Consider the following 21,462-nt stretch of genomic DNA (forward strand, 5'->3'; position numbering starts at 1 on the left):
AGTAGAAGCAGCTTTTGCCATTGTACCTAATCTGATCAGGGCTTGGAAACCAGGGGAAACAATTCTGACAATGTGTCCTTTCTGGGAACTGTGGCTTCCAAAGTGAACTCAGGTCTGCACATCTAACCAACTCCACTGAATAGGCTTTCCCAAAATTGGGATTCAGTAGAATTGTCATGGTTTGGATGGATATTAGTTATCCATAGCTGTGTAGCAAATTACCTAAAAACTTAGCAGCTCAGAAGTACAAATATTCATTATCTCACACAAATTCTGAGGGTCTGCTACTTGGGAGAGGCTCCGCTGGTAGTTCTGGCTCAGGATCTTGCCTGAGGTTGCAGTCCAACTCTCAGCTGGCTCTAGAGTCAGATCTAGGCTCAAATGGAGCTGCAGAAACCACCTCTAAAGAGCTCTCTCACTTGGTCATTGACAGGCCTCCATCTTCACTGCCTCTTGGCTAGAGACCTCCTTTCCTTGACACATGGACCCCTCCATATAGCCTGCTTGAGTGGCCGCATTTTATGGCATCTGGCCTCTCACAGAAGAAGAGATTCAAGAGGGAGAGAAGTGTGAGCAGGTGAGTGAAACAGTGCCCCAAAAGGGAGCAGGACTTGTATCTGGAATACATTAAGATCTCTTACAACTCAAGAAGATAATGTGCTCAATTAAAAATGGGCAAAGTAGTGGAACTGGAACTTCACAAAAGAAGGTAAACCAATGACTAATAAGGACCTGAGAAGGTCCTCAATTACCACCAATCATTAAGGGAATAAAAATTAAAATCTATAATGAGGTACTGCTACAGTATAATAAGAATGGCTAAAATTGAAAATATCCAGCCTTGTCAAGGATGTGGGGAGCAGGGCAAATGAGCATAAATTTCTGCTGGGAGAGTATAAAATGGCATAGCCATTTGTGAACTGGCACAGTCGATTTAGTTAAAACAGGCATTCACCATGTGATTTCTAGCTACTTATCCAAGAGAAATGACTTCAACCTGTCATAGAAACACTTGTACACGAATGTTCAGAGGAGTGTCATACATAACAACCCAAACTGGAAATAATACATATGTCCACACAACAAATTTTGGTATATAACGGAATGATACTTAACACTTTTTCCCCAGTGCCTTGTAATTAATATCCAACTAATATACCCAATTAACCCCCCCAAATAATTATATATGATATATGTAACAATATAAGTAAATGTCCCAAACATTATGCTGAGTGAAAGAAGCTAGATGCAAGAGAGTACATACCATCTGTCTATGGAAAAATGAATCCACAATGATAGAAATCACATCAGTGATTGTGTATGGCAGAGGTTTAGGGAATATTGACTTGAAAATGAAATGAGGAACATTCTGGGATGATGAATATATCATATCTTTTTTGTTACATGGATAATTGTTACACAGATAATGTGGCATACTCTTGGTAAAACTCACTGAAATATAGTTCAAAGTATATAATTTTATCTTTATACTTCATTAAAGTTGTTTATAAAGCTAAGAAAAAATAAAAATATGTAAACCTAAAAGGTTTAGCATGCAAGGGAAGCAAGGGAAGGGATAGTTTAGAAACAAAATAGTATTGGGAAACTTTATTGCCTTCTCTTCTTAGTCTTTGCAAGATCAATGACAAGGCAAAAATAATATATATGAATAATGAGCCATTTTATTTTTTACCTATAGATATAGGTAGTTAGAGATACAAATATTTTTTATCTCAGGGAAAAACTGTTTTCTTATATCCTTGAAATATTTATGGGAAAGAATCATATAATAAGCCCTGTAGAAAATCTCAGTTTTCCCAGGTAAAAAAATTATATATATCAAATCTCAAAACAAAAACCTGGAACTGAATAACTAAAGTATAATTTTAAAAGCTTTTTAAACCTAAAAGTGCTCTTCTTAATAACTTAAGTCACAGTGCAAATCAAAACAAAAATTGCAGACTATTTAAAGAGTGAGATCTTTACATCTCATTACATGGCACATCGTTAAAGATAAACTTAGAGAAGAGAATCAGAGCTTTATAAAGTTTCATAGTTTATTTATAACTCAACAAGTATTTATTGAGGGCCTATCATGTTCTAGGAATTTTTCTAGATTCCTGAGATTCCTGTAATTTCCTTCATAGAGTTACATTGCTCATGGAAGGGCATAGACAAAAAAGGAAAACAAGTACATAATATTGCAGATAGTGATAAGTTTTTTGGGTAAAATAAAGGTGAATAAAGATAGATGGAGATTGTTCAGAGAGGGATTTCATTTTGTATGCAGTACTGAGGGAAGCCTTCTCTGAGAAGGTGATGTTTCTCCAGAAATCTGAAGAAAAGGAGGGAGTCAGTCATGCAAACACTGGGGGCATAGCATAGTAGGCAGAGAAAACCGTTAGTTCAAAGGCCCTCAGGAAGCTGGGAGTGGAGTAAGCAGTGGGTTAGTCAGCAGGAAGGGAGATCAGAGAAATGATATGGGGTCAGATCATGCAGGACCTCTTAAGCTACCATAGAACTTTGACTTTTACTCTGAGTGAGATGGGGATATATGTAACAATATAAGTAAATGTAATAATGTATAATGTAATGTAAATGTAATGCAGAAGGTTTTGTGCAGAGGATAGACACAATCTGACTTATTTTTTAAAAGGATCACTCCAGAATTGTCTACATAAAAAGAGTAGAAACAGGGAGATCAGTTGGGAGGTTGTTGTTATAGTTCATGTAAAACATGATGGAGACTTGGATCAGGAAGAGTCAGTGGGGGTGGGAAGAAGTGGTTAAATACAAGTAATCAGGACAAAGAGAATACATACAATTTAATTTAGTAATTCAACTCAGAAATCTAGGAAGAGACCAGCTCAACAAACTTTTCAACAGTTATCTGGGAGAAGGAATTAAGTGGTCAGCAAAGAAATTAGTGAATTAAAAAGAAAAAAGATAGCAGAATTGAAAAATACTAAAGCTCTTTCTTGAAAAGTTCAATTAAATAGAAATTTCTGGTAAAGTAAGTGAGGGAGAGAAATAGGGAAAAATACAGATATACCACACCGAGAATGAAAAGAAAGATAATGTCAAATATGAAGATTTTAAATTATAATAAAAAAGTACAAGTTGCTAATGCATGCAAAAAATTTAAAATAGCAAATTTCACAGAAATATATGTAAATCAAGAATAGATCGAATAACAATAGAGTAGAATAACCACAGCAGAAATTGAAAACCTTAAGAACTCTGTGAGAAAAGGTAAAACTTAAAGGAACTCTGTAAATAAGTTACAGGTGAATTATATAAAACTTAAAGCTCAGATAGTTTTCATTGGTTTTTATATTGACCTGAAGCATATTAAAATTTCAAAAGTTTGCTAAGTCATTTGATGACATTAGCATAGTCCCAATTTTAACTTAACAATGGTAGTACAAAATCCTTAATCACAAGCACACTGAATTTGGAAGTATATTTTAATACATATCTTCTGACCAAGTAGAGTTTTTCAAAAAGCGGTATAGTGATTTAAGACACCAGACTCTGGAGCCTGATAGCCTAGGAAGAGTTTTACATCCTGATACGGATTTGATAGCTGTATGGCTTTGGTTAATCTGTTTAATATCTCTGTATCTCAGTTTCTTCATCCATAAAATAGAACTATGATACTATCTATTTATGCAGTCATTGTAAAGGTTAAGAGTTAATATTGTGAAGCATTTACTACAACCTAGCATGTAGTAAGCACTCAAAAATATTAATTGTGATTATGAGTTTCTGTGCCTGGAAATGTATCATCATAATAACAAGTCAGAGGAGAAAAGCCCTAAGATTATTGTTAGTACCAAAAGACATTTTGATAAAATTTAATATTCATTTATGATTTTTAAGAACTCTCAGTACACAATAAGAAGAAAGATACTTTCTTAAGATGATAAAGAAGCTCCATTTGAAATCAATAACCTTCCATCAGGGAAATAAAAATCAAAACTTCAATGAGATACCACCTCACACCAGTCAGAATGGCTAAAATTAACAAGGCAGGAAGTGACAGATGTTGGCAAGGATGCAGAGAAAGGGGAACCCTCCTACACTGTTGGTGAGAATGTAAGCTGATGCAGCCACTCTGGAAAACAGTATGGAGGTTCCTCAAAAAGTTAAAATAGAGCTACCCTACAACCCAGCAATTGCACTACTGTGTATTTACCCCAAAGATACAAATGTAGTGATTCGAAGGGGCACGTGCACCCCAATGTTTATAGCAGCAATGTCCACAATAGCCAAACTGTGGAAAGAGCCTAGAGGTCCATCAACAGATGAATTGATAAAGAAAAGGTGGTGTGTGTATATATATATATATATACACCTTACTCTTTAAGTCCTCTTTAATCTTAGATTTCTACTTACTCTATGGGGTAGTTTATATACGGATTTGGGCTCAACAAGCATCACTGGGTGAACTTTTTAGGAGTCTCAAATTGTCTGTGCTTAAGGAGGATGGCAGAAAATAGCTTGCCAGGTTTGACCAGATTTGCATTGCTGCCCCACAACCTCTGAAAAACTGCAGGGCTTTCTGGTTTTCATTTGAGATCTGGATGCTTTGTGTTTTAGGAGTTTCAGTGATGACCCCAAGGAGGGGGCAGTTGGGAGATCCTCAGATGCTTCTGAAAGGAGCAGGAATTTCTTCCTTCCCCTTACTCAAAGGAGACATCACAGGGGATGTCAACACTGTTGAGGGGTTATCTTCTTCAGCTTTACAAACAGCTATGTGCCCTGATGTCCACAATCTATTGGGCTAGGGTCACTGGTTTTAAGACCATAGTGTGCAGGGGAAGCCATAATTGGTACAGAAACACTGGCTTAATAGGATGTGAAGGAGACTGCATCCAAGTAGATAGAATGTGCCTCTTCTAAAAATGGATCCAGACAAGTTTCTGTGACAGTGACTAGAATCAGTGTGTATACAAATCTCAGGACCTCTAGGCATATTTATCTTGTGTAGGTAGTCATTGTTGGAGAAAAAAATAAAAACTAAAATAAGCAAAAGGTAAAAAAAAAAAATATATATATATATATATATATATACACACACACATACATACACACACACAATGGAATATTATGCAGCCATCAAAAAATGAAATCTTGGGCGCCTGGGTGGCTCAGTTGGTTAAGCAACTGCCTCCGGCTCAGGTCATGATCCTGGAGTCCCGGGATCGAGTCCCGCATCGGGCTCCCTGCTCAGCAGGGAGTCTGCTTCTCCCTCTGACCCTCCCCCCTCTCATGCTCTCTCTATCTCATTCTCTCTCTCAAATAAATAAATAAAATCTTAAAAAAAAAAAAATGAAATCTTGCCATTTGCAATGGCGTGGATGGAACTAGAGGGTATTATGCTAAGTGAAATAAGTCAATCAGAGAAAGATAAGTATCATATGATCTCACTGATATAGGAATTTGAGAAACAAGACAGAGGATCATAGGGAAGGGAGGGAAAAATGAAACAAGATGAAACCGGACGGGAGACAAACCATAAGAGACTCTTAATCTCAGGAAACAAATGAGGGTTGCTGGAGTAGAGGGGGGTGGGAGGGATGGGGTGGCTGGGTGATGGACACTGGGGAGGGTATGCGCTATGGTGAGCGCTGTGAATTGTGTAAGACTGATGAATCACAGACCTGTACCCCTGAAACAAATAATATATTATGTTAATAAAAAAATAATAATTAAAAAATAAATAAAATAAAATGAAATCAATAGCCTTCATCATCAGGGATAACTGTAATCATTTTTGCCTCAACATTGTCAGGAAGTTCTACATGATACCAAAAGAACAAAAATATGAACAAAGATTTACAATTATTTACAGATGATACAATTGTCTACCTGGAAAACCCAATGCCAACCAAAATCCAAACAGGATATTTTAAAAATTGACAATTATTCTAACTTTCTTCTAGAAGAATAAATGTGTAAAAATTGCCAAGAACATTTTTTTTTTTTTAATATATTTTCTTTTTTTTTTTTTAAAGGTTTTATTTATTTATTTGAGAGAGAGAGAATGAGAGACAGAGAGCATGAGAGGGAGGAGGGTCAGAGGGAGAAGCAGACTCCCCGCCGAGCAGGGAGCCCGATGCGGGACTCGATCCCGGGACTCCAGGATCATGACCTGAGCCGAAGGCAGTCGCTTAACCAACTGAGCCACCCAGGTGCCCCGCCAAGAACATTTTGAAAAAGACAAGCTGAAGTACTTTTGTCCTACTAGTAATGAAACCATATTACTAGTACATAGACAATTATCAATGGAGGAGAAAAGAATGACCAGAAGGAGATTAGCATAGAAGGACAGTGTTATAAATCAATGTGAGACATTTATTTCATAAATGGTTTTGGGAAAAGTAGACATAATCTTATTATTAATCAACTCTGTCACACCTTTGTGGTTGTAAACACTGTGTTTTCTCAAACCTATCATATTGTCAGGGGGTTTTTGCTGAGCCAATGTTGAACCATGCATTTGGAGGTGATTCCAAAAGCTAATGGCTTATTAAATGGGGTACATTAATTCCAAAACAGGAAGTCTTGATACACATAATTCAACTGCAGGTCTGTTGGTTTTGTTTCACATATTTTGAGGCCATGTTGTTGGGTGCATGTGTGTGTATTATCAATATATCTTCTTGCCATTTGGCTCCTTTTCCCACCATAGGACATCTTTCCATTTCCAATAAGTTTTTTTTTTCCTTGAATTCTATTTTGATCCTAGGTTATGAACTTATTTCAACTTATTTTTGTTCATATTTGTCACATATCTTTTACTACCCATTTATTTTAATTAATTCTGAGTCCTTTGTTCTAAATGTTTCTTTTGTGGAAAAAAACACTGTTGTATTCTTTTTTTTTTTTTTTTTTTAAGATTTTTTTTATTTATTTGAGAGAGAGAATGAGAGAGAGCACTTGAGAGGGGGGAGGGTCAGAGGGAGAAGCTGACTCCCTGCCGAGCAGGGAGCCCGATGCGGGACTCGATCCAGGGACTCCAGGATCATGACCTGAGCCGAAGGCAGTCGCTTAACCAACTGAGCCACCCAGGCGCCCAACACTGTTGTATTCTTTAAAAAGATGCAACCTCATAGTCTTGGCTCTTAATTGGTGACTTTAATATACCACTATTCTAAAGCTATATGAGTATTTATTATTGCCATCTTTTCTCAATTGTGCATTCACTATATATTTTGGGCGTCTTTTTCATGCTTTCCATTGAACAGAACAGATCCTCTTTGTGTATTTAAAACGTATACATTTAAAAATCAATGACAGGGGCGCCTGGGTGGCTCAGTTGGTTAAGCGACTGCCTTCGGCTCAGGTCATGATCCTGGAGTCCTGGGATCAAGTCCCGCATCGGGCTCCCGGCTCGGCAGGGAGCCTGCTTCTCCCTCTGACCCTATCCCCTCTCATGCTGTTTCTCTCTCTCTCTCTCTCTCAAATAAATAAATAAATAAAATCTTTAAAAAAAAAATCAATGACAGTTGCCTTAATATAAAAGACCCATACTTATGAAATTTTTTCCTACTAAACACAAATATCATGACCATTTCTACATACCAACTACCTAGCTTACACAATAAAACAAAACTTTCATGGGTGCTGACTAAATACCCCTCTTTTTTTTTTTTTTTTAAAGATTTTATTTATTTATTTGAGAGAGAGAGAGAGAGAGCACATGAGACGGGGGGAGGGTCAGAGAGAGAAGCAGACTCCCTGCCAAGCAGGGAGTCCGATGCGGGACTCGATCCCGGGACTCCAGGATCATGACCTGAGCCGAAGGCAGTCGCTTAACCAACTGAGCCACCCAGGTGCACCTAAATACCCCTCTTATTGACATTTCATACCCACCCTGTAAAGTTACTTTTTTTTAGAATGTGATGTTTATTCTCCCTGTGAATGACTGTATATATCCATAGGTTTTGTATAGTAATGATATACATGTTTTAAATTCAATAGAAATAGTATCATCTGATATGTATCCTTTGAAACTTGCTTTATTTTGTACTCAATATTATATGTGAGATTGATCCAGGTTGGTACATATATCTATATTCACTGTTCTATAGTGTGTTGTATATATCCATTATATGAGCAAACCACTTCATTATCTATGGTACGTATTATCCAGTTTCAGCAGCAGGAGATTGGAACCAAAACAAAATGAACATTCTTTAAGTTGATTTTAGGGAGGCAAAATGCAAATGAACTCATAAAAAGAAACGAGTAAAATTGCTAATTTGGACATTGAGCAAATTGACATAAAGCCCAAAATCTGAATAAGAGGAAAAACAAGCTGTGGTACCAGAAATAATTTCACCACCTAATGACCCCTGTATTAGTCTGCTCTGGCAATCATTACAGAATAGCACAGGCTGGATGGCTTACCAACAGAAAGGTACCTCTCTCAGTTCTGGATGCTGGAATTGCAAGGTCAAAGTCCCATCAGTGTTGCTGTGTGGTGAAGTCTCACCTTCAGTCTTACACATGGCCATCTACTCACTGTGTCCCCACCAGACCCCTTTTCTGTGTGTGCGTGGAGAGGGAAAGAGAGAGAGATCTCTGATATCTTTCTCTGTTTTTATAAGGGCAACAGTCCTACCAGATCAGGACCCTATCCTTAGGACCTCACTTAATCTTAACTGTTCCCTAAGGCCCTATCTCCAAACACAGTCACATTGGGGGTTAGAGCTTCAACATATGGTTTGTGGGGGTACACAGTCACTTTATAACTTTTATAACTTCCAAATCATAAATACCAGTTAGCTTTTGCCACAGATATAAACAACCTCGAAATCTTCATGGCTTTCAAAAGCAAGTACTTATTTTTCTTGGTCATGGGCATGTAGTAGGGATGAGGATGATCTCAGCTGGTGTTGGCTGCATGTGGATCTAGACTGCAGGTCAGGTGTAGTTCCACAGGCCTCGTTTTGGAGTCCAGGCTAAAAGGGTAAAGGACACCTAACCATGTACTTTTCAAGGTGATGGCAGTATCACAAGAGCACAAAACCCAAACACATAAACACATTTCAAGCCTCAGCTTTACCATGTCTACCAACATCGCATCAGCCTAATCAAGCTACTTGGCCAAGCCCAACATCAAGGGGCAGGATGTCCATTTCACCTACCATGCGGCCATGGCAAGACTAAGCATATGTACTACTACCATGCATAGTGAAGACTTGGGAGCAATAATTCAATCAGCCACAGCATATATTCTCAAGCTCTGAGTGTTTGCCATGAGTCTTAATGATACTAAAGGACATTCTTCTGCTACAATGGCCCAGTGGTTTTGAGTTGTCAGGACTGATGCTGCGGCCCAGCAGAAGTCTTCTGTCTGTCCATGTTGTACTTTGATTCCTTACCTACTCTTTACATAGCTTCTTAGGGTTCTGAGCCAGTGCACCATATGTCGTGGTTTGAAGGTTCATTAGTCACTCTCAGATCTGTGAGTCTGAGTCAATGGAGAAGTATCCAGAGTTCTGGTGGGAATTCAATGCAGTATTAGCTTAAGTACTGGTGAAGTTGCTTTGGACCCCAGACTAAAATGGTTTCTCAGCTATTTCCCCTTCTGATTTGAACTTACTTGCCTAGTCTCAGGTATCACTCCTAGAGAGCACCCTGCCTGTCTGCCTTGTTTACAGCGTGGGAGGAAGAAAAGCTGGTCAGATGAATCTGGAGGAGGAGAATTGTAGGGCGAGAAGGGTGCTCAAACCAAAGGGCAGGCCTTGTGGAGGTCTTGAGGCAGGAGGTAGAGTCACTGGTGGCCACTGCAGAAGCATCCAGGCACTTGAAGGGTTCATGGTCCAGGTGTCTGAATTGCTGAAGATGAAGGACCCTGGACAGTCTGTCCTGAAGAAAATCAAGCCGAGAGGGGACTTGAGAGTTGACCGTGAACATAAAGAGAGAAGACATAACTCCATTCATTCTCTCATTCATTCAATAAATATTTGAGAGCTACCTTTGCCAGGCATCCTATTCTGTGTATTGAGAATTAAGCAATTAACAAAATAGCCATATCCCTGTTCATGTGGGACTTACACTATTTATGGAGTGGGGTACAAACACCAAGGTAATTAAATAAAAAATATATAATATCCTTGAATAGAAGGTAGTAAGTGGTAAAGAGAAAAAAATAAGGCAGAGAAGAGGGTTAGGGTGTGTTGGCAAGGTGAGGTACAGTTTCAGAAAGGATGACCAGGATAGATGACATTTGAGTAAAGATCTGGAGGAAATGGGGTATGGGGTGGGGGCATTTTGCCACAGGTACAGCAAGGGGAAACACTTGAGGGGGTTGGTACCTGGGGGTGCGGGTTGAAGCCTAGCAAGAAGGCCAGTGTGTGAGAGGGAAGTCCAAGATGAGGCCAGGTAGGTCATGGGGTTGGTGGTGAGGGGAGGGGAGGGAAGATCAGTGTGGACCTTGGAAGCTGCTGCAATGTCCCAGGTGTTTACTCCATGGAATGCGGAGTCAATGGAGTACTTTGTGCATAAAGGAGACATCTGGGTGATTTCCAGCAAAAATGGGTGACAGTGTGGAGTATAGAGTGAATGGAAATGAGGGTCATAATTCTAGGGGCTCCTGAGGAAATAACTAGAGTCAGTGCGTAGAAGGGGGTGACTTTTCCAACTACAAGACCTCACCTAACTGAGCATCCACCAGTGAAACTGGCTGCACAGTCCCCCTGGGAGCCAGTCAGCAGCATGTCACTGACAGTCCCAGCAGGAGCCAGGGATGCTGACGCTGGGAAATTCCTACAGCAGGTAAGGCATTCAACTCGGACATCCCAGACTCCTTCCAATACTGAGCATATATCACCCTAATCTCCCCCAGTTAGAGTGCAGGGCTTCTGTCTCTTCTGTTCATCACCGTATTCCTGGGGCCTGGAATAGTGTCCGGCAAATAGCAGCCACTCAATGAGTACTTGTTAAAGGTATGAATGTCTCTGTTAAACATATTGCAGGCTTTTGAGCAGCGTACTTTTCTTCTCAGCACCCCAGAGAATAAGAAAAGGTGAACTGGATGACACCTGCTGACCTTTCCAGGCCTGCAGGTCTGTGACGGCATCTCAGACTCTGAGGCATTGTTTCTAAAGGGCTTTACAGGCTCTGGGGTGTATGAGGAGTGCTGATGGGGAAGAAAGGCAGGGCTGGGTAAGGGCAAACCTGAGTCAAGGGAAAGTGCACAGATAACCTCTGTTATCTGTGGGGACCAGGGAACTCTGGCAATAAAGGGAAATTTTCTTTGAGATGTATAGAGTTCTCATCCTGCTAAGGGATGCTGAGGACCCATCCCATCCCAAGCATGTTGCATTTGCTTCATGGGTCAGCCTGCTCAACAAAGCCTTCACAAGTCTCTAGGCTTTCCTGGGAGAAACACCATACATACCAGTAAGCACTCCTCTTAAGTGTATCGAAAACCCTTTCTTATCCTGACGAAGTTCACCAGTGACAACATTTCTTCAAAGAGTTCCGTGCAGGCACGGTATCTATTATGTGCCCCCAGACACCCACCAGGCAGCTACTCCCCGTCCCCCTGAGCTTTCGCAGGATTGCCAACATCAACAGGTTGGCTGACAGGGCCCATCTTTGCTACCAGAGAAGCCAGTGAGACATGCTGTTATATTTATTGAACAATCAAATACAAAAAGATGCACACTAGGTAATTGCAATGATTTTATTCTATATTTATTTAGCTTTAGTTTATTTCAGACAGTGTTTTTAATATTAAGCATGCAGATGTATGTGTGTTCCATGCTCCTTATCCTATGAGTTGTATTCATTATAAATTAAAAGAAGTAGAGTTTGCTTCATGGTGACCTAGAAAAAAAAAAATAACAGCCAGAATTTAGTAACTTATTAATTGTGAAAATATTGACATCTATTATCTCATTCAGTCTTTATATTAATCTACTAGCAAGTAGATACTACTGTTGCCCTTGATTCACAGATGGGGAAACGGGCTTGGAAAACGCGTCTGGCATGTGGTTACAGCTGGTAGAAGGCAAACTCAGTTCGTGATCCCAGGAGTAGGCTCTGAATTCAGATGTACATGACATTATAGTGTTTACACCCAAAGCATGTCATTACATTTCAAACCCAAAAGATAGAATAATCACAGTTGTAAGTGCAGGGAATAGCCATTTAAATAAACAAATCTATCTTTTCTGGCAAATGATCTCAGTATCACAGGGAGATACTGGTCAAATGGAGGGGAATGAACCTAAATTCTAGGAGTTTCAGCTACTGGGACTCCCTGTTCTCTCTGCAGACACTGGAGTGGGCACATTGCCCTGTGGATTTTTTCTACTATGTGGGCTCTCAGAGGGTTAAAGTGTGGACTGCACCCCCGCCATACCCGGTTTTCCATCCTCCCATCTGACACTAGAATGGCAGTCACCTTCTTCCTGGAGTCCTTTCACTGCTCAGGCCCCAAGTTCCTTGTGGTGACGGCCAAAGTCTTCGGGGCCCACGTTGGTGGGCATGAAGGTGTTTTTCACCATGCGCTCAGCTCTGGCCAGCAAGCCTTCCAGAGGATTGGTCCCACAGGGGGCATTGTTGCAGGGGCTCTTCTGGGCAGTGATGCTGATTTGCAGGATGGAGGAAAAGGGGCCCGTAAGAGAGAGAGAGAGATCCTATCTGCCCCATGGGATATTCATGGGAAAATGAGAGGTGCCTGTTAACGGTACATCTTTCCCCTAATCACAGTGATCGCTATAGAACTACATAGGCTTCTGGGGAAAATGCCATGATCACTTCCACAGACATTCCCAGGGGTGTCCGAAAGCCCAAAGTGGCTTTAGGTAGTGGCCATGGAACACAGAGCTGTAACAGCCTATCTTTCCTGTATAAATAAACTAAAAATCAAGCGAGGCTTAGGAGACAGAATTATAGCCCCACACTGACCCAACTCAAGGATTGTCTAGAAGCTACATTCCACTCAAAGGCACCCAGTATCCCTTCTTAGAAATAGAAAAATTCCTCAGACTTACCTGGAAGAGGAAGAGACTTTCCAGCACTGAGTCCCAGAGGTGCTTACCTGCTCCGTGCTGCTCCTGTCCGGCTACTTGAGGCTGGTCACAGGACTACTCACTACGCCCTGGATCCAGCTACCATGGGGCTAAGGCTACTTCTAAGCACAGGTCCCTGAGACTGTGAAGCCTGTGGTGTGGGCCAGAGCAATAACCACCACCGCTCAGGTCTTCTTACAAATATACTTTTATTCCCCAATGACAAACACACTCACAAGCAGGACTGAGAATCTGGGCTACGATTCCTCAGGGGAGTCACAGGGCTGCCCCCCCATCTCTTCCTCAGGGCTTCTCGTCTGGCCTAAACATCTTGCTCTCCTCCCATCTGAGGTTCCAGACATCCACTGCCACAAAGAAAACCACTGACACCAGCAACCGGAGAGGACCACATGTACCACAATATAGGAAGGAAGGGAGAAAGGAAATTAAAAAGTCGAGGGAGGGGATTGGTAGGCATCCCGGGTCAGGCCAATGTGAGGGCCGTGGTCTCTCTCCAAGCTGCTGGCCATGACCCTTTTCTTGCCAGGGGCTCCGACCCCAATTGCAGTCTGAGGGAACGTGTGAAACTTGTTGAGGTCCTGTGTGTATGTGCCCAGCACACAGGTACTCAGATTACTGCACCGCTTAGCTCGGAAGCTGTCCAGGCTGCAGGGAAAAGACATGCCAGGTGGTACCACGTCCTGGGTCTGCCCCTGTGGCTATCACACAGAAGGTGAGACCAGGGAGGGGGCACTTCGAGCAGAGGCGGGAGGGGCAGGCAGCAGGGCAGCTCACACATCCCCCATCAGGAGAACCTAGAGGTTTGCTGAGCCAGGGCAAGGTGGGGAAGGGCTGCGTGGGGAAGGGGTAGCCTTTTCTAGCATTCCTCATGCTGCATTATGTCAGTCCTCATGCTCTGCACTGAGATTCTCGGGGTAGCTGCATGTGCATCACATGCCTCTGACCCACAGGGCCATGGCCAGGCCTGGGGCTGGTGTGTGCTCCAAGCTCAGGGGACACAGGGAGGGAAGGGTGTCTGGCCCCAGGACAACATGCGCGTCTCCACAGATCCTACACAATAAAGACCCCAGACCTACCTCAGACACTGCTCTACCCAAGCCCACCCTCTGCAAAGCCTTTGGCTTCACCTTGCAAATGTGTGAACGCATGCCACATGCAGGTGCACAAGAAGCCTAATTTTTAAAGTCTCCTGAGATACATGTGGTCTGTCTGCCAGCTTCACAAGTAGCCTGTCCTAACTCCTCCAATACTGGGAAGTCCCCTCAGTACTACCAGCCCAGTTTCCAGAGTGGGGGATGTCATACCTTTCCCAACTGCTTTCAGAAAGGGATCTTTTTCCATGTGCTCTAACCATAGACTCTGTGTGACCTCTGTTGTCAGTGGAGCCTGAGAATAGCTGGGCCCCAGGCCCAGGTGAACAATGGCAATGTGCTGGCCTCCTGTCTGGCTGTGTTCTCTCTTACCTCCTGGGATATGCCTTCCTGGGCATGACAGGAGGGAGAGGCTGCCCTGAGTTGAGCTGGGTGGGGAGCCTCACCTGGAGCCCTCAGTCTCCTGCTCCTGCTGCAGCTCACGGGCCTTTATTTGCACATAGTCCTTCAGCACTGCAGTCAGTAGGAGGCATATTTCATCCTCAGTGAGTGTAGCAGGTTCCAGTGGGTTCTCCAAGGCAGACCTACAGAGGGGAAGCAAGCACAATAGAGGCTCTGAGCCTCTGTCTACCACTTCCCCTGGATCAGTAGCCAGGCTTCCTGTTCTCTGTGTTTTCCCTAAGGATATGGCCACCCCAAATCCTAGTGGACAGGGCATGAGTCCAATGTCCTTCCAAAAAACACTGATTCACCCGTAGTCAGGCAGTAGGGTGACCTTGACGTGGACTGCTGGAACTAGAATATATAGGTTGGTGAAAGTGATGGTTAGATTTTTCAGGAATATTATAAGCTTAGTGTTAAATTTAGCTATTATTAAGGATTAACTGATAAAACAATTAGTTTGAATCTGAAAATATTTGTGTAAGGGTGAGAAATTAGATTGAGAGGTCTCATATTAGATCTAATAAGAACAAATTCAGTGGAAAATTAGATTAGTATGCAATTCATTTCTCAAATTGTGCTTTAATTAGATAAATAGGTTTGCTATAGATACAAATGTTTGGTAAATAGCAATGACTGTTCCATAAGGCTCAATAAACTATATGAAATTTACAATAAAGAGTAGTATATACTATGTTTTTAAGTTGTATATAATATCTTTATAGTATAAAATGTGTATAATAAACCCTTATGCATGTTACATGCATACCTTCCCCCCTGAGAGCTGGTTGTTAACCTTTTAGCCCACCAGAGAATGGAACGGTTTGATGCTAGGAGAAGTGGGAAGGGAGTACACTCCTGGCAGGGCGGTCTTACCTGAATGGTGCTGCCTGGAGGACGCCTGCTTGGTACAGGACCAGGATGCCAATAGCCAGGAACGGGGAGAACTTCCAGAAGCCCATGGTACCTCTCTGCAAGGGAAGAATGATGTCCCCACAGCAGTTCATAGTTCCATGAGCCCATTGATAAGAGTGAATCCTGTTCTTGTACATACTGATAAATATTTTATTATTTTTATAAAATAGGTTTGGAACTCCTGTGATTTCTGTGAGTTTTTGTATATTTCACCAATAATGAATTGATTGGAATCTTTGATTAATAATTTTTTTTTTTCCTGAGCCCAAGGACCTGCGTTCTGGTCCTGCCCCTGCCTGGAACTCCCTCGCGTCATGGTTTCCAGTGACCATTTACCTTCCCATTGTTTTTTTTTTTTTTTTTGTCAGTGAAGTGACTACTGGAGGGTCTGGTGAGAATACAGCATGCATTTGTTTAGCAAAGCTAAAGAGGTGTTCCTAGTGCCAAAGTGGGAGGAGAGAATGAATAAACATCTGTACTCCCCACCCCAGACCCAGTCTCCAGCTGGCCAGGTCTTCAGTGAGGACAGTTTCTGAATGCTGTCACAATAGCTTTTCCTATAATGCAACACAGAGCTGTCTTCCCTGTGTGGGGCTTTTGCTCATACCTGGTGGGGCGTGGGGAGGTAGCTAAAAGGGAATATCTCTACCGATGGAATCTTAGAGAAACTAAAGAAACAAATTCTATTGCTCACCTGCTCTGCACTCTGGCAAAGAATTCCCTGCAAGAACCAAGCTTAGCAGAATCTTAAATTGGGGCTAGGACTTAAAGCAGGGGGGAAAAGCTCCCAGAACTCACTAATGGGGCTTGCTGTTTAAGGCTGCCTGCCTCGAGGGTTTTGAGCCTATTTGACCCCACTGAGGCTGGCCAAAGTTCTGAAATGATTTCCCAGGGACCACTAGGCACAAACAGGATCCGTGAGCACCCTTGCGTCCCACTGTGTGCACGGTGTCTGTGGAGCTCCAGGGTCCTGAACGCAAGTGCAGCAAGAACAGCGAGACTGAAGCCTGTCTCAGTGCGGAGTGAAGCAGGGAGTCCCGGAACCGAGACTGTCCAGTGTTACCTGAGGCAGGAGCCTGCGATGAATCGTAGAGTAACAGAGATTTTGTGATGAAGAGACCCAGACAGAAGTGCACAGAGACTCTAAGACACGCAGGGAGAGCAGCTACAAGAAAGACGAATGCAGAAGAGGGAGGGAAGAAGAAGGAGAGAGAATCACACAGCTAAGCAGGAATCTCGGGGCTCACCTGGCAGCAGGCAGCAGGTGGCTTGGAGCCCAGGCGGTGGCAGCTGCGGCAGCGTTGGCGTCAGGCGATGGCGCTGTGGAAGCGGCAGGGACAGTTGAGCGGAGCGGTGGCTCTGCTGCCTCCCAGCACCAGCAGCTGCTCTTATTCCCGCCGCTCTGGGTCTGGGGTGGTCCAGGAGCTCTGAGCAACCAATGAGAGGACAGATCTCATACCCCGATAGATTGTGTCACCCATTTACGTCCAGAACCTAGAACATTCTGCGGGACCATCCCACTTGTATTTGCATTGAGGTCATTGATGGGAGTGGAGGGAGGGAGAGGGATGGTGGGGACTGAGGAGAAATACCCTTAATAGGAGCAGGAAGTTGAGGGCAGTTTGACGTCATGGTAAATTTCACCTGTTCAGTTCTGCTGGGTTTTGAACGTGCGCCCCTCTCCATCCCCAGAGGTGCAGTCGTATAGGGCAAGATCCAGGAAGCAGGGCATCCTAGCTCCCCAAGTCTGACCCTAGATCCCCCGTCCAAGTGAGGCTTGGACGGTTAACAACGTACAGCAACATTGATTCTGGACACAAGCAGGGTGTCTGATTCGGATAGCTGGAATTACAGAGGGGCAAAGCTCATGGGAAGCAAGAGATGGGAGTGATAGCAAGAACTTTGTCAGTAGAACTCAATTCCAGGCAGTAAGGTCAAGGGCAATTAACTTCTCAGCACCTCAATGTACTCATCTTTGAAATGGGGACCATATTCCCAGCTTGAGAACATATTGTGGTTAGTAGCCATGTGCCTGTCCCCCAGCGGGGGAGGAATTTACGAGAGCCCTCAGACCCAAAGAGGGACTTTGTGAAATCGCAATCTCAATTTTCCAGATTCCCACCTTGTGTGGCTTCCTGGATTCGTGCTGGGTGGTCTCTCATGTGGGTTAGGAGGACCTGGAAGCCCTGCTGGGCCTGAGCCTGAAGGTGTTAGGCACCGATGCTTCCCAAGCCTCCAAACGGACTTCTAGCCCTTCCTCTTCCTATCCTGTCATCCATCACCTCTGGCTCCTCACCCTGCTGGAGCCATTTGCCCAGCTGCCCCTTGCTTCTGGCTGCTGTTTGCCAAATTGTCCCTGTGGCGTGCAATTCCAGCCCTGTGCCCGCCTCTGCCATACTTCAGTCCTCCACTAGAGAGCAGAGCACGCTCGAAGGTACTGAAGAGTCCCTGCGGATACTAAAGCTCACGCGCAAAGCTTTCCCACAAACTCATTTCTGTCTTCAAACATGTGCGCACTCCCCAGAGCACAGGCCGGCGCAGGGGGTCTGACACCCGGGGCATCCACGTGGGTTCACTGTGAATCGCGGCCCGAGCCTGCCTCCGAGTCTCTCTCTCTCTCACGGGATCGCATGCACACTTGGAATGGTGATCTGCTGAAATCATACCTGCACTCACTCTCAATTGTAAGCGTGCTCTCTCATGTAGCACCTCCACTCTCTCCAGGACACACCAAATGGAGGGTTTTAGGACCCCTCCAACCTGATCTTTCCACTCCCAGCTTGCCTGGAGGTCCTAGGTCCTGACTTGCCGCCTTCAGCACTGAGAGTGGGGAGAAAGAAGCTTCTCACTGTTCCCAGGATCTCTGAGTCTGAGCGCCGCGCGTGAGCCTTAGCCTCTACATACTCTCCCCGGGCAGCTAGCGTGGCCATGGCGGCAAGCGTGGCCGTGGCGGCAAGCGTGGTTCCCGCGCGCGGCAGCCGTGGTCCCCGCGGCAAGCGTGGTGTTGTGGGCACAGTGGGTGGGAGACTACTTCAGGGGTCTGTGCACTGCAGGCAGAGACCCCAGTGAGGTGGTTCTCCCAGGCACAGCGGAAATAATGCCTGGGTACGTCGTATGTGATCCGGGCAACGGTGCATCTCTCTCCTCAGTCCCCAGAAGCCTTTGCATTTCATAGCACACACCTGCCTTATACCACATCTCCTTCCCTTCGAATATGGTGGCCACTGTTCGGGGACACCGACTTTCCAAGATGCCTCTGTGCAGCTTTCTTCCATCTTAACTCCTGGTGCTGCCCCACCGTGAGGGAGGAAGTTCGGGACTGGGGATCGGGTGTGTAAAACTCTCCCCATGGCGGGCTGGCAGGACAGCGGGTTCTTTCTCGTAGCGTAAACTACAAAACCATTCCCCTCTGAGTTCATCCCTGATTTACCGAGTAGATTCAAGGAAGTTTAGACGTTCACGCGTGCGGGCTGCTTAGATTATGTCCAGCTATCCCTGGAACCTCTCTAAATTGAGGCTACACAGAACACTATCTAATATATAAGTCGCCAAGGAAAATACTGATTTTAAAATAGTCGCTTGAGTATTTTGCTCTTGGTTTTATAATCTTATTTCATAACTTGATGTGAAGAGGCTCACGGTGTTGGACTCCATCCCCAGTGGGACTCATGCGCCACCTCCCCGCCAACCCCCGCCCCGCGCCCCGCGCTGGTCTTCCGCTTCGCAGCTGCGACCACCACAACTGGGGAATGGCAGCAATGTCTCCTCCCTGCTGTGGGTGCCTGAGCACACAGGTTCAGGGCTAGACGCAGAGCCCAGCACCAGTTGGTCCTACCAGATCATCTTCCACAAAGCCCTGTAACACTGCTGCCTGGAGGGCAAGGCAAACAAACCATAGAAGTTCATTCTCAAGGAAATTTAGAAGATCAATGGCCAACAACTTCCTGATCATCTTCCGAGGTGCCCGTTCCAGCTCCTTACACGCTGTCAGGGGAACCCTCCAGTCATGCCCGCCATGGTGGAAGGCATGTGTAAGTATAACTGGGGCTCCGCATGCCTCACCCAGATCCCTGACAAGACCATGTTCCTGAGTGTGGTGGATGTCTTCACCATAGGGGCCACCTCTGGCAGACTAAGACCCCCACCACTCCCAAGAAGGACCATGGTACTCCCTAATAGTCCTATTTGAGGTGGTCTGAGGGCTGCGCCCCAAGTGTTCTGGCCATTGCCCACAGAGGACAAACTGAAGGACGGTCAGTTGCTATTCTTGGGTCTTGTCTGTCTCTAACTTTGTCTGGGGGTGGGGGCTGGAGTCCCCACTTACTTTTTTCCTGTCCTCCTGCGGGAGGAGAATTGGGAGTTTCAGCGAGTCAGGGATCTTCTCAGTCCCCCTGACTATCCTCTCAACCTTCTTGAATAAAATAAAGAGAAGAAATGAATCAAAACCATTTTCCACTGAGCTCATGCCTGATTATCAAGTGAAACCAAGTTTAGATCTTTCTGTGTGCTGATTGCTCTGAAACAGGCCATCCTTGAAACTTCTCTGCGCTTCTCATGGGATCCCATGCACAAACAGCATGATCACGATCTGCCATCATCATACCTGCAGTGACTGTCAATTTTAAGTGCATACCCTAAAACGCAATTATGCAGCACCTGGACCCCTCCAACTGGAGGGTTTTAGGACCCCTCCACCTGATCTTTTCACTCCCAACCTCCCCGGGAAAGTCCGAGGTCCTGATTTGCTGCCCTCAGCACATAGAGTGCCTAGAAAGAAGCTTCTCACTGTCGCCGGGCTCTCCAAGTCTGAGCACGCAGTGCACAATCCTCAGCCTCTACACACTCTCCGCGCGCAACTGCAAGTGCAGCCTTTGCTGGTGTGTTGGCAGCCCCCAGCTGCAAATCCCCCCACCCACAGGGCGGGCTGTGAACGCGGTTGGCGAGGCTGCCTCACGGGGCTATGGGGGCAGGCAGAGACCCCCAGCCAGGCAGAGACTAGCCCTGAGTGTGCCGTCAGTGACACGAACCATGGGGCACCCCTCTCCTCAGTCCCCAAAAGCTTCACTTTAGGACACACCTACCTTGTGCCACATCTCTTCCCCTTGCCAGTTGGTGGCCTCTGCTTGGGGACACCCTGCTTCCAAGATGTCCTTATTCAGCATTCCTCCTTTTTAACCCTTGGCGCGGCACTGCCACGAGGGAATAAAAGCTCCCAACTGGAGAACTCTGTATAGCGTCCGTATACTGGCAAGGCTGGGGGGGAATCAGCGATGGAAGACTTGGTTCAAAGGATGCAAATGCACTTAGGCACAGAGCAAAGGAAAGTGAGCTGAGCAAGGGACAGGGCTCAGGATGGTGGATCCCAGACGCTCAGTGCGTCTTAGAGACTACACACAGACCCAATCTGGGACTTTGGGGCTCAGCAGTTTACGCCCTGAGTTTGGCCATAGGCTTTCCACCTGGAGGCGCAGGGCCAAACTGGTGAAGGCGGCACAGCAGAGACTGAGTGGCATGGAGGTTGGGCTCTGCCACTTGGGGCTCTTGTAGGTGACTGCTCTCAGGTGCCACATCCTTTCACAGAAACGATTTCCACTCCACGACTCGAGGTTTCAAACTTAAGAACCCTGTGAAATCATTTGTAAATCTATGTGTCCTTGGACTGCACTTTTCTGATGAGAGAACGAACCCTACCTTTCACCAGTGCAGGTGACTGCAGAATGGGTAAGAAATGACTGCTCTAGGAGCCAGTTTCGTGGCCACCTCACTTTGCAGGCTCAGGACTTTCCCTCTGGCTGCCAGGTATGCCTTAGGCCTTCAGAGCCAACATTCATTTCTCACTCTGAGATCTTTGGTGGCTACAAAACCCAGGCTGGGGATGTGTGACCGGAATCAGCGTGCGTACCCAGTGGGTGCTAGGGTGACTTCCAGCAATTTCAAGCTTTACTTTAAAGGCCAGT

The 21,462-nt window shown here is 44.8% G+C and overlaps 1 protein-coding gene across 3 annotated transcripts; it reads right to left on the reverse strand.

Annotated features, from left to right (window-relative positions):
- Positions 1–11,700: 11,700 nt before the first annotated feature.
- On the reverse strand, positions 11,701–16,866 carry LOC110576598 (calcitonin receptor-stimulating peptide 2). 3 transcript variants are annotated; one of them, XM_044919381.1, is made up of 5 exons: positions 16,753–16,860; positions 15,467–15,559; positions 14,596–14,733; positions 12,428–12,612; positions 11,701–11,847 (listed from the first exon to the last, which is right to left on the reverse strand). In XM_044919381.1, the coding sequence occupies exons 2-4, from the start codon at positions 15,550–15,552 to the stop codon at positions 12,453–12,455; spliced, it is 384 nt and encodes a 127-aa protein (XP_044775316.1). In that variant the 5' UTR covers positions 15,553–15,559; positions 16,753–16,860; the 3' UTR covers positions 11,701–11,847; positions 12,428–12,452. The 3 variants fall into 3 exon arrangements, with proteins under 3 accessions (XP_044775316.1, XP_044775315.1, XP_044775314.1); XM_044919380.1 differs by lacking the exon at positions 11,701–11,847 and having other exon boundaries at positions 12,427–12,612; positions 15,467–15,561; positions 16,753–16,866; XM_044919379.1 differs by lacking the exons at positions 11,701–11,847; positions 12,428–12,612 and adding an exon at positions 13,230–13,703 and having other exon boundaries at positions 16,753–16,861.
- Between the last annotated feature and the right edge of the window lie 4,596 nt (positions 16,867–21,462).

Source organism: Neomonachus schauinslandi, chromosome 11, assembly GCF_002201575.2.
Source record: "Neomonachus schauinslandi chromosome 11, ASM220157v2, whole genome shotgun sequence".
Classification (NCBI taxonomy): Eukaryota; Metazoa; Chordata; class Mammalia; order Carnivora; family Phocidae; genus Neomonachus; species Neomonachus schauinslandi.

Bases quoted from the DNA above. Each gene is read 5' to 3' on its own strand.
- LOC110576598 (XM_044919379.1), bottom strand. From the start codon at position 15,552: ATGGGCTTCTGGAAGTTCTCCCCGTTCCTGGCTATTGGCATCCTGGTC. The intron at 14,734-15,466 runs GTAAGACCGCCC...TCCCCTCTGTAG, and splicing joins CTCCAGGCAGCACCATTCAG to GTCTGCCTTGGAGAACCCAC. The intron at 13,704-14,595 runs GTGAGGCTCCCC...TTTTCCCTGCAG, and splicing joins CAGGAGACTGAGGGCTCCAG to CCTGGACAGCTTCCGAGCTA.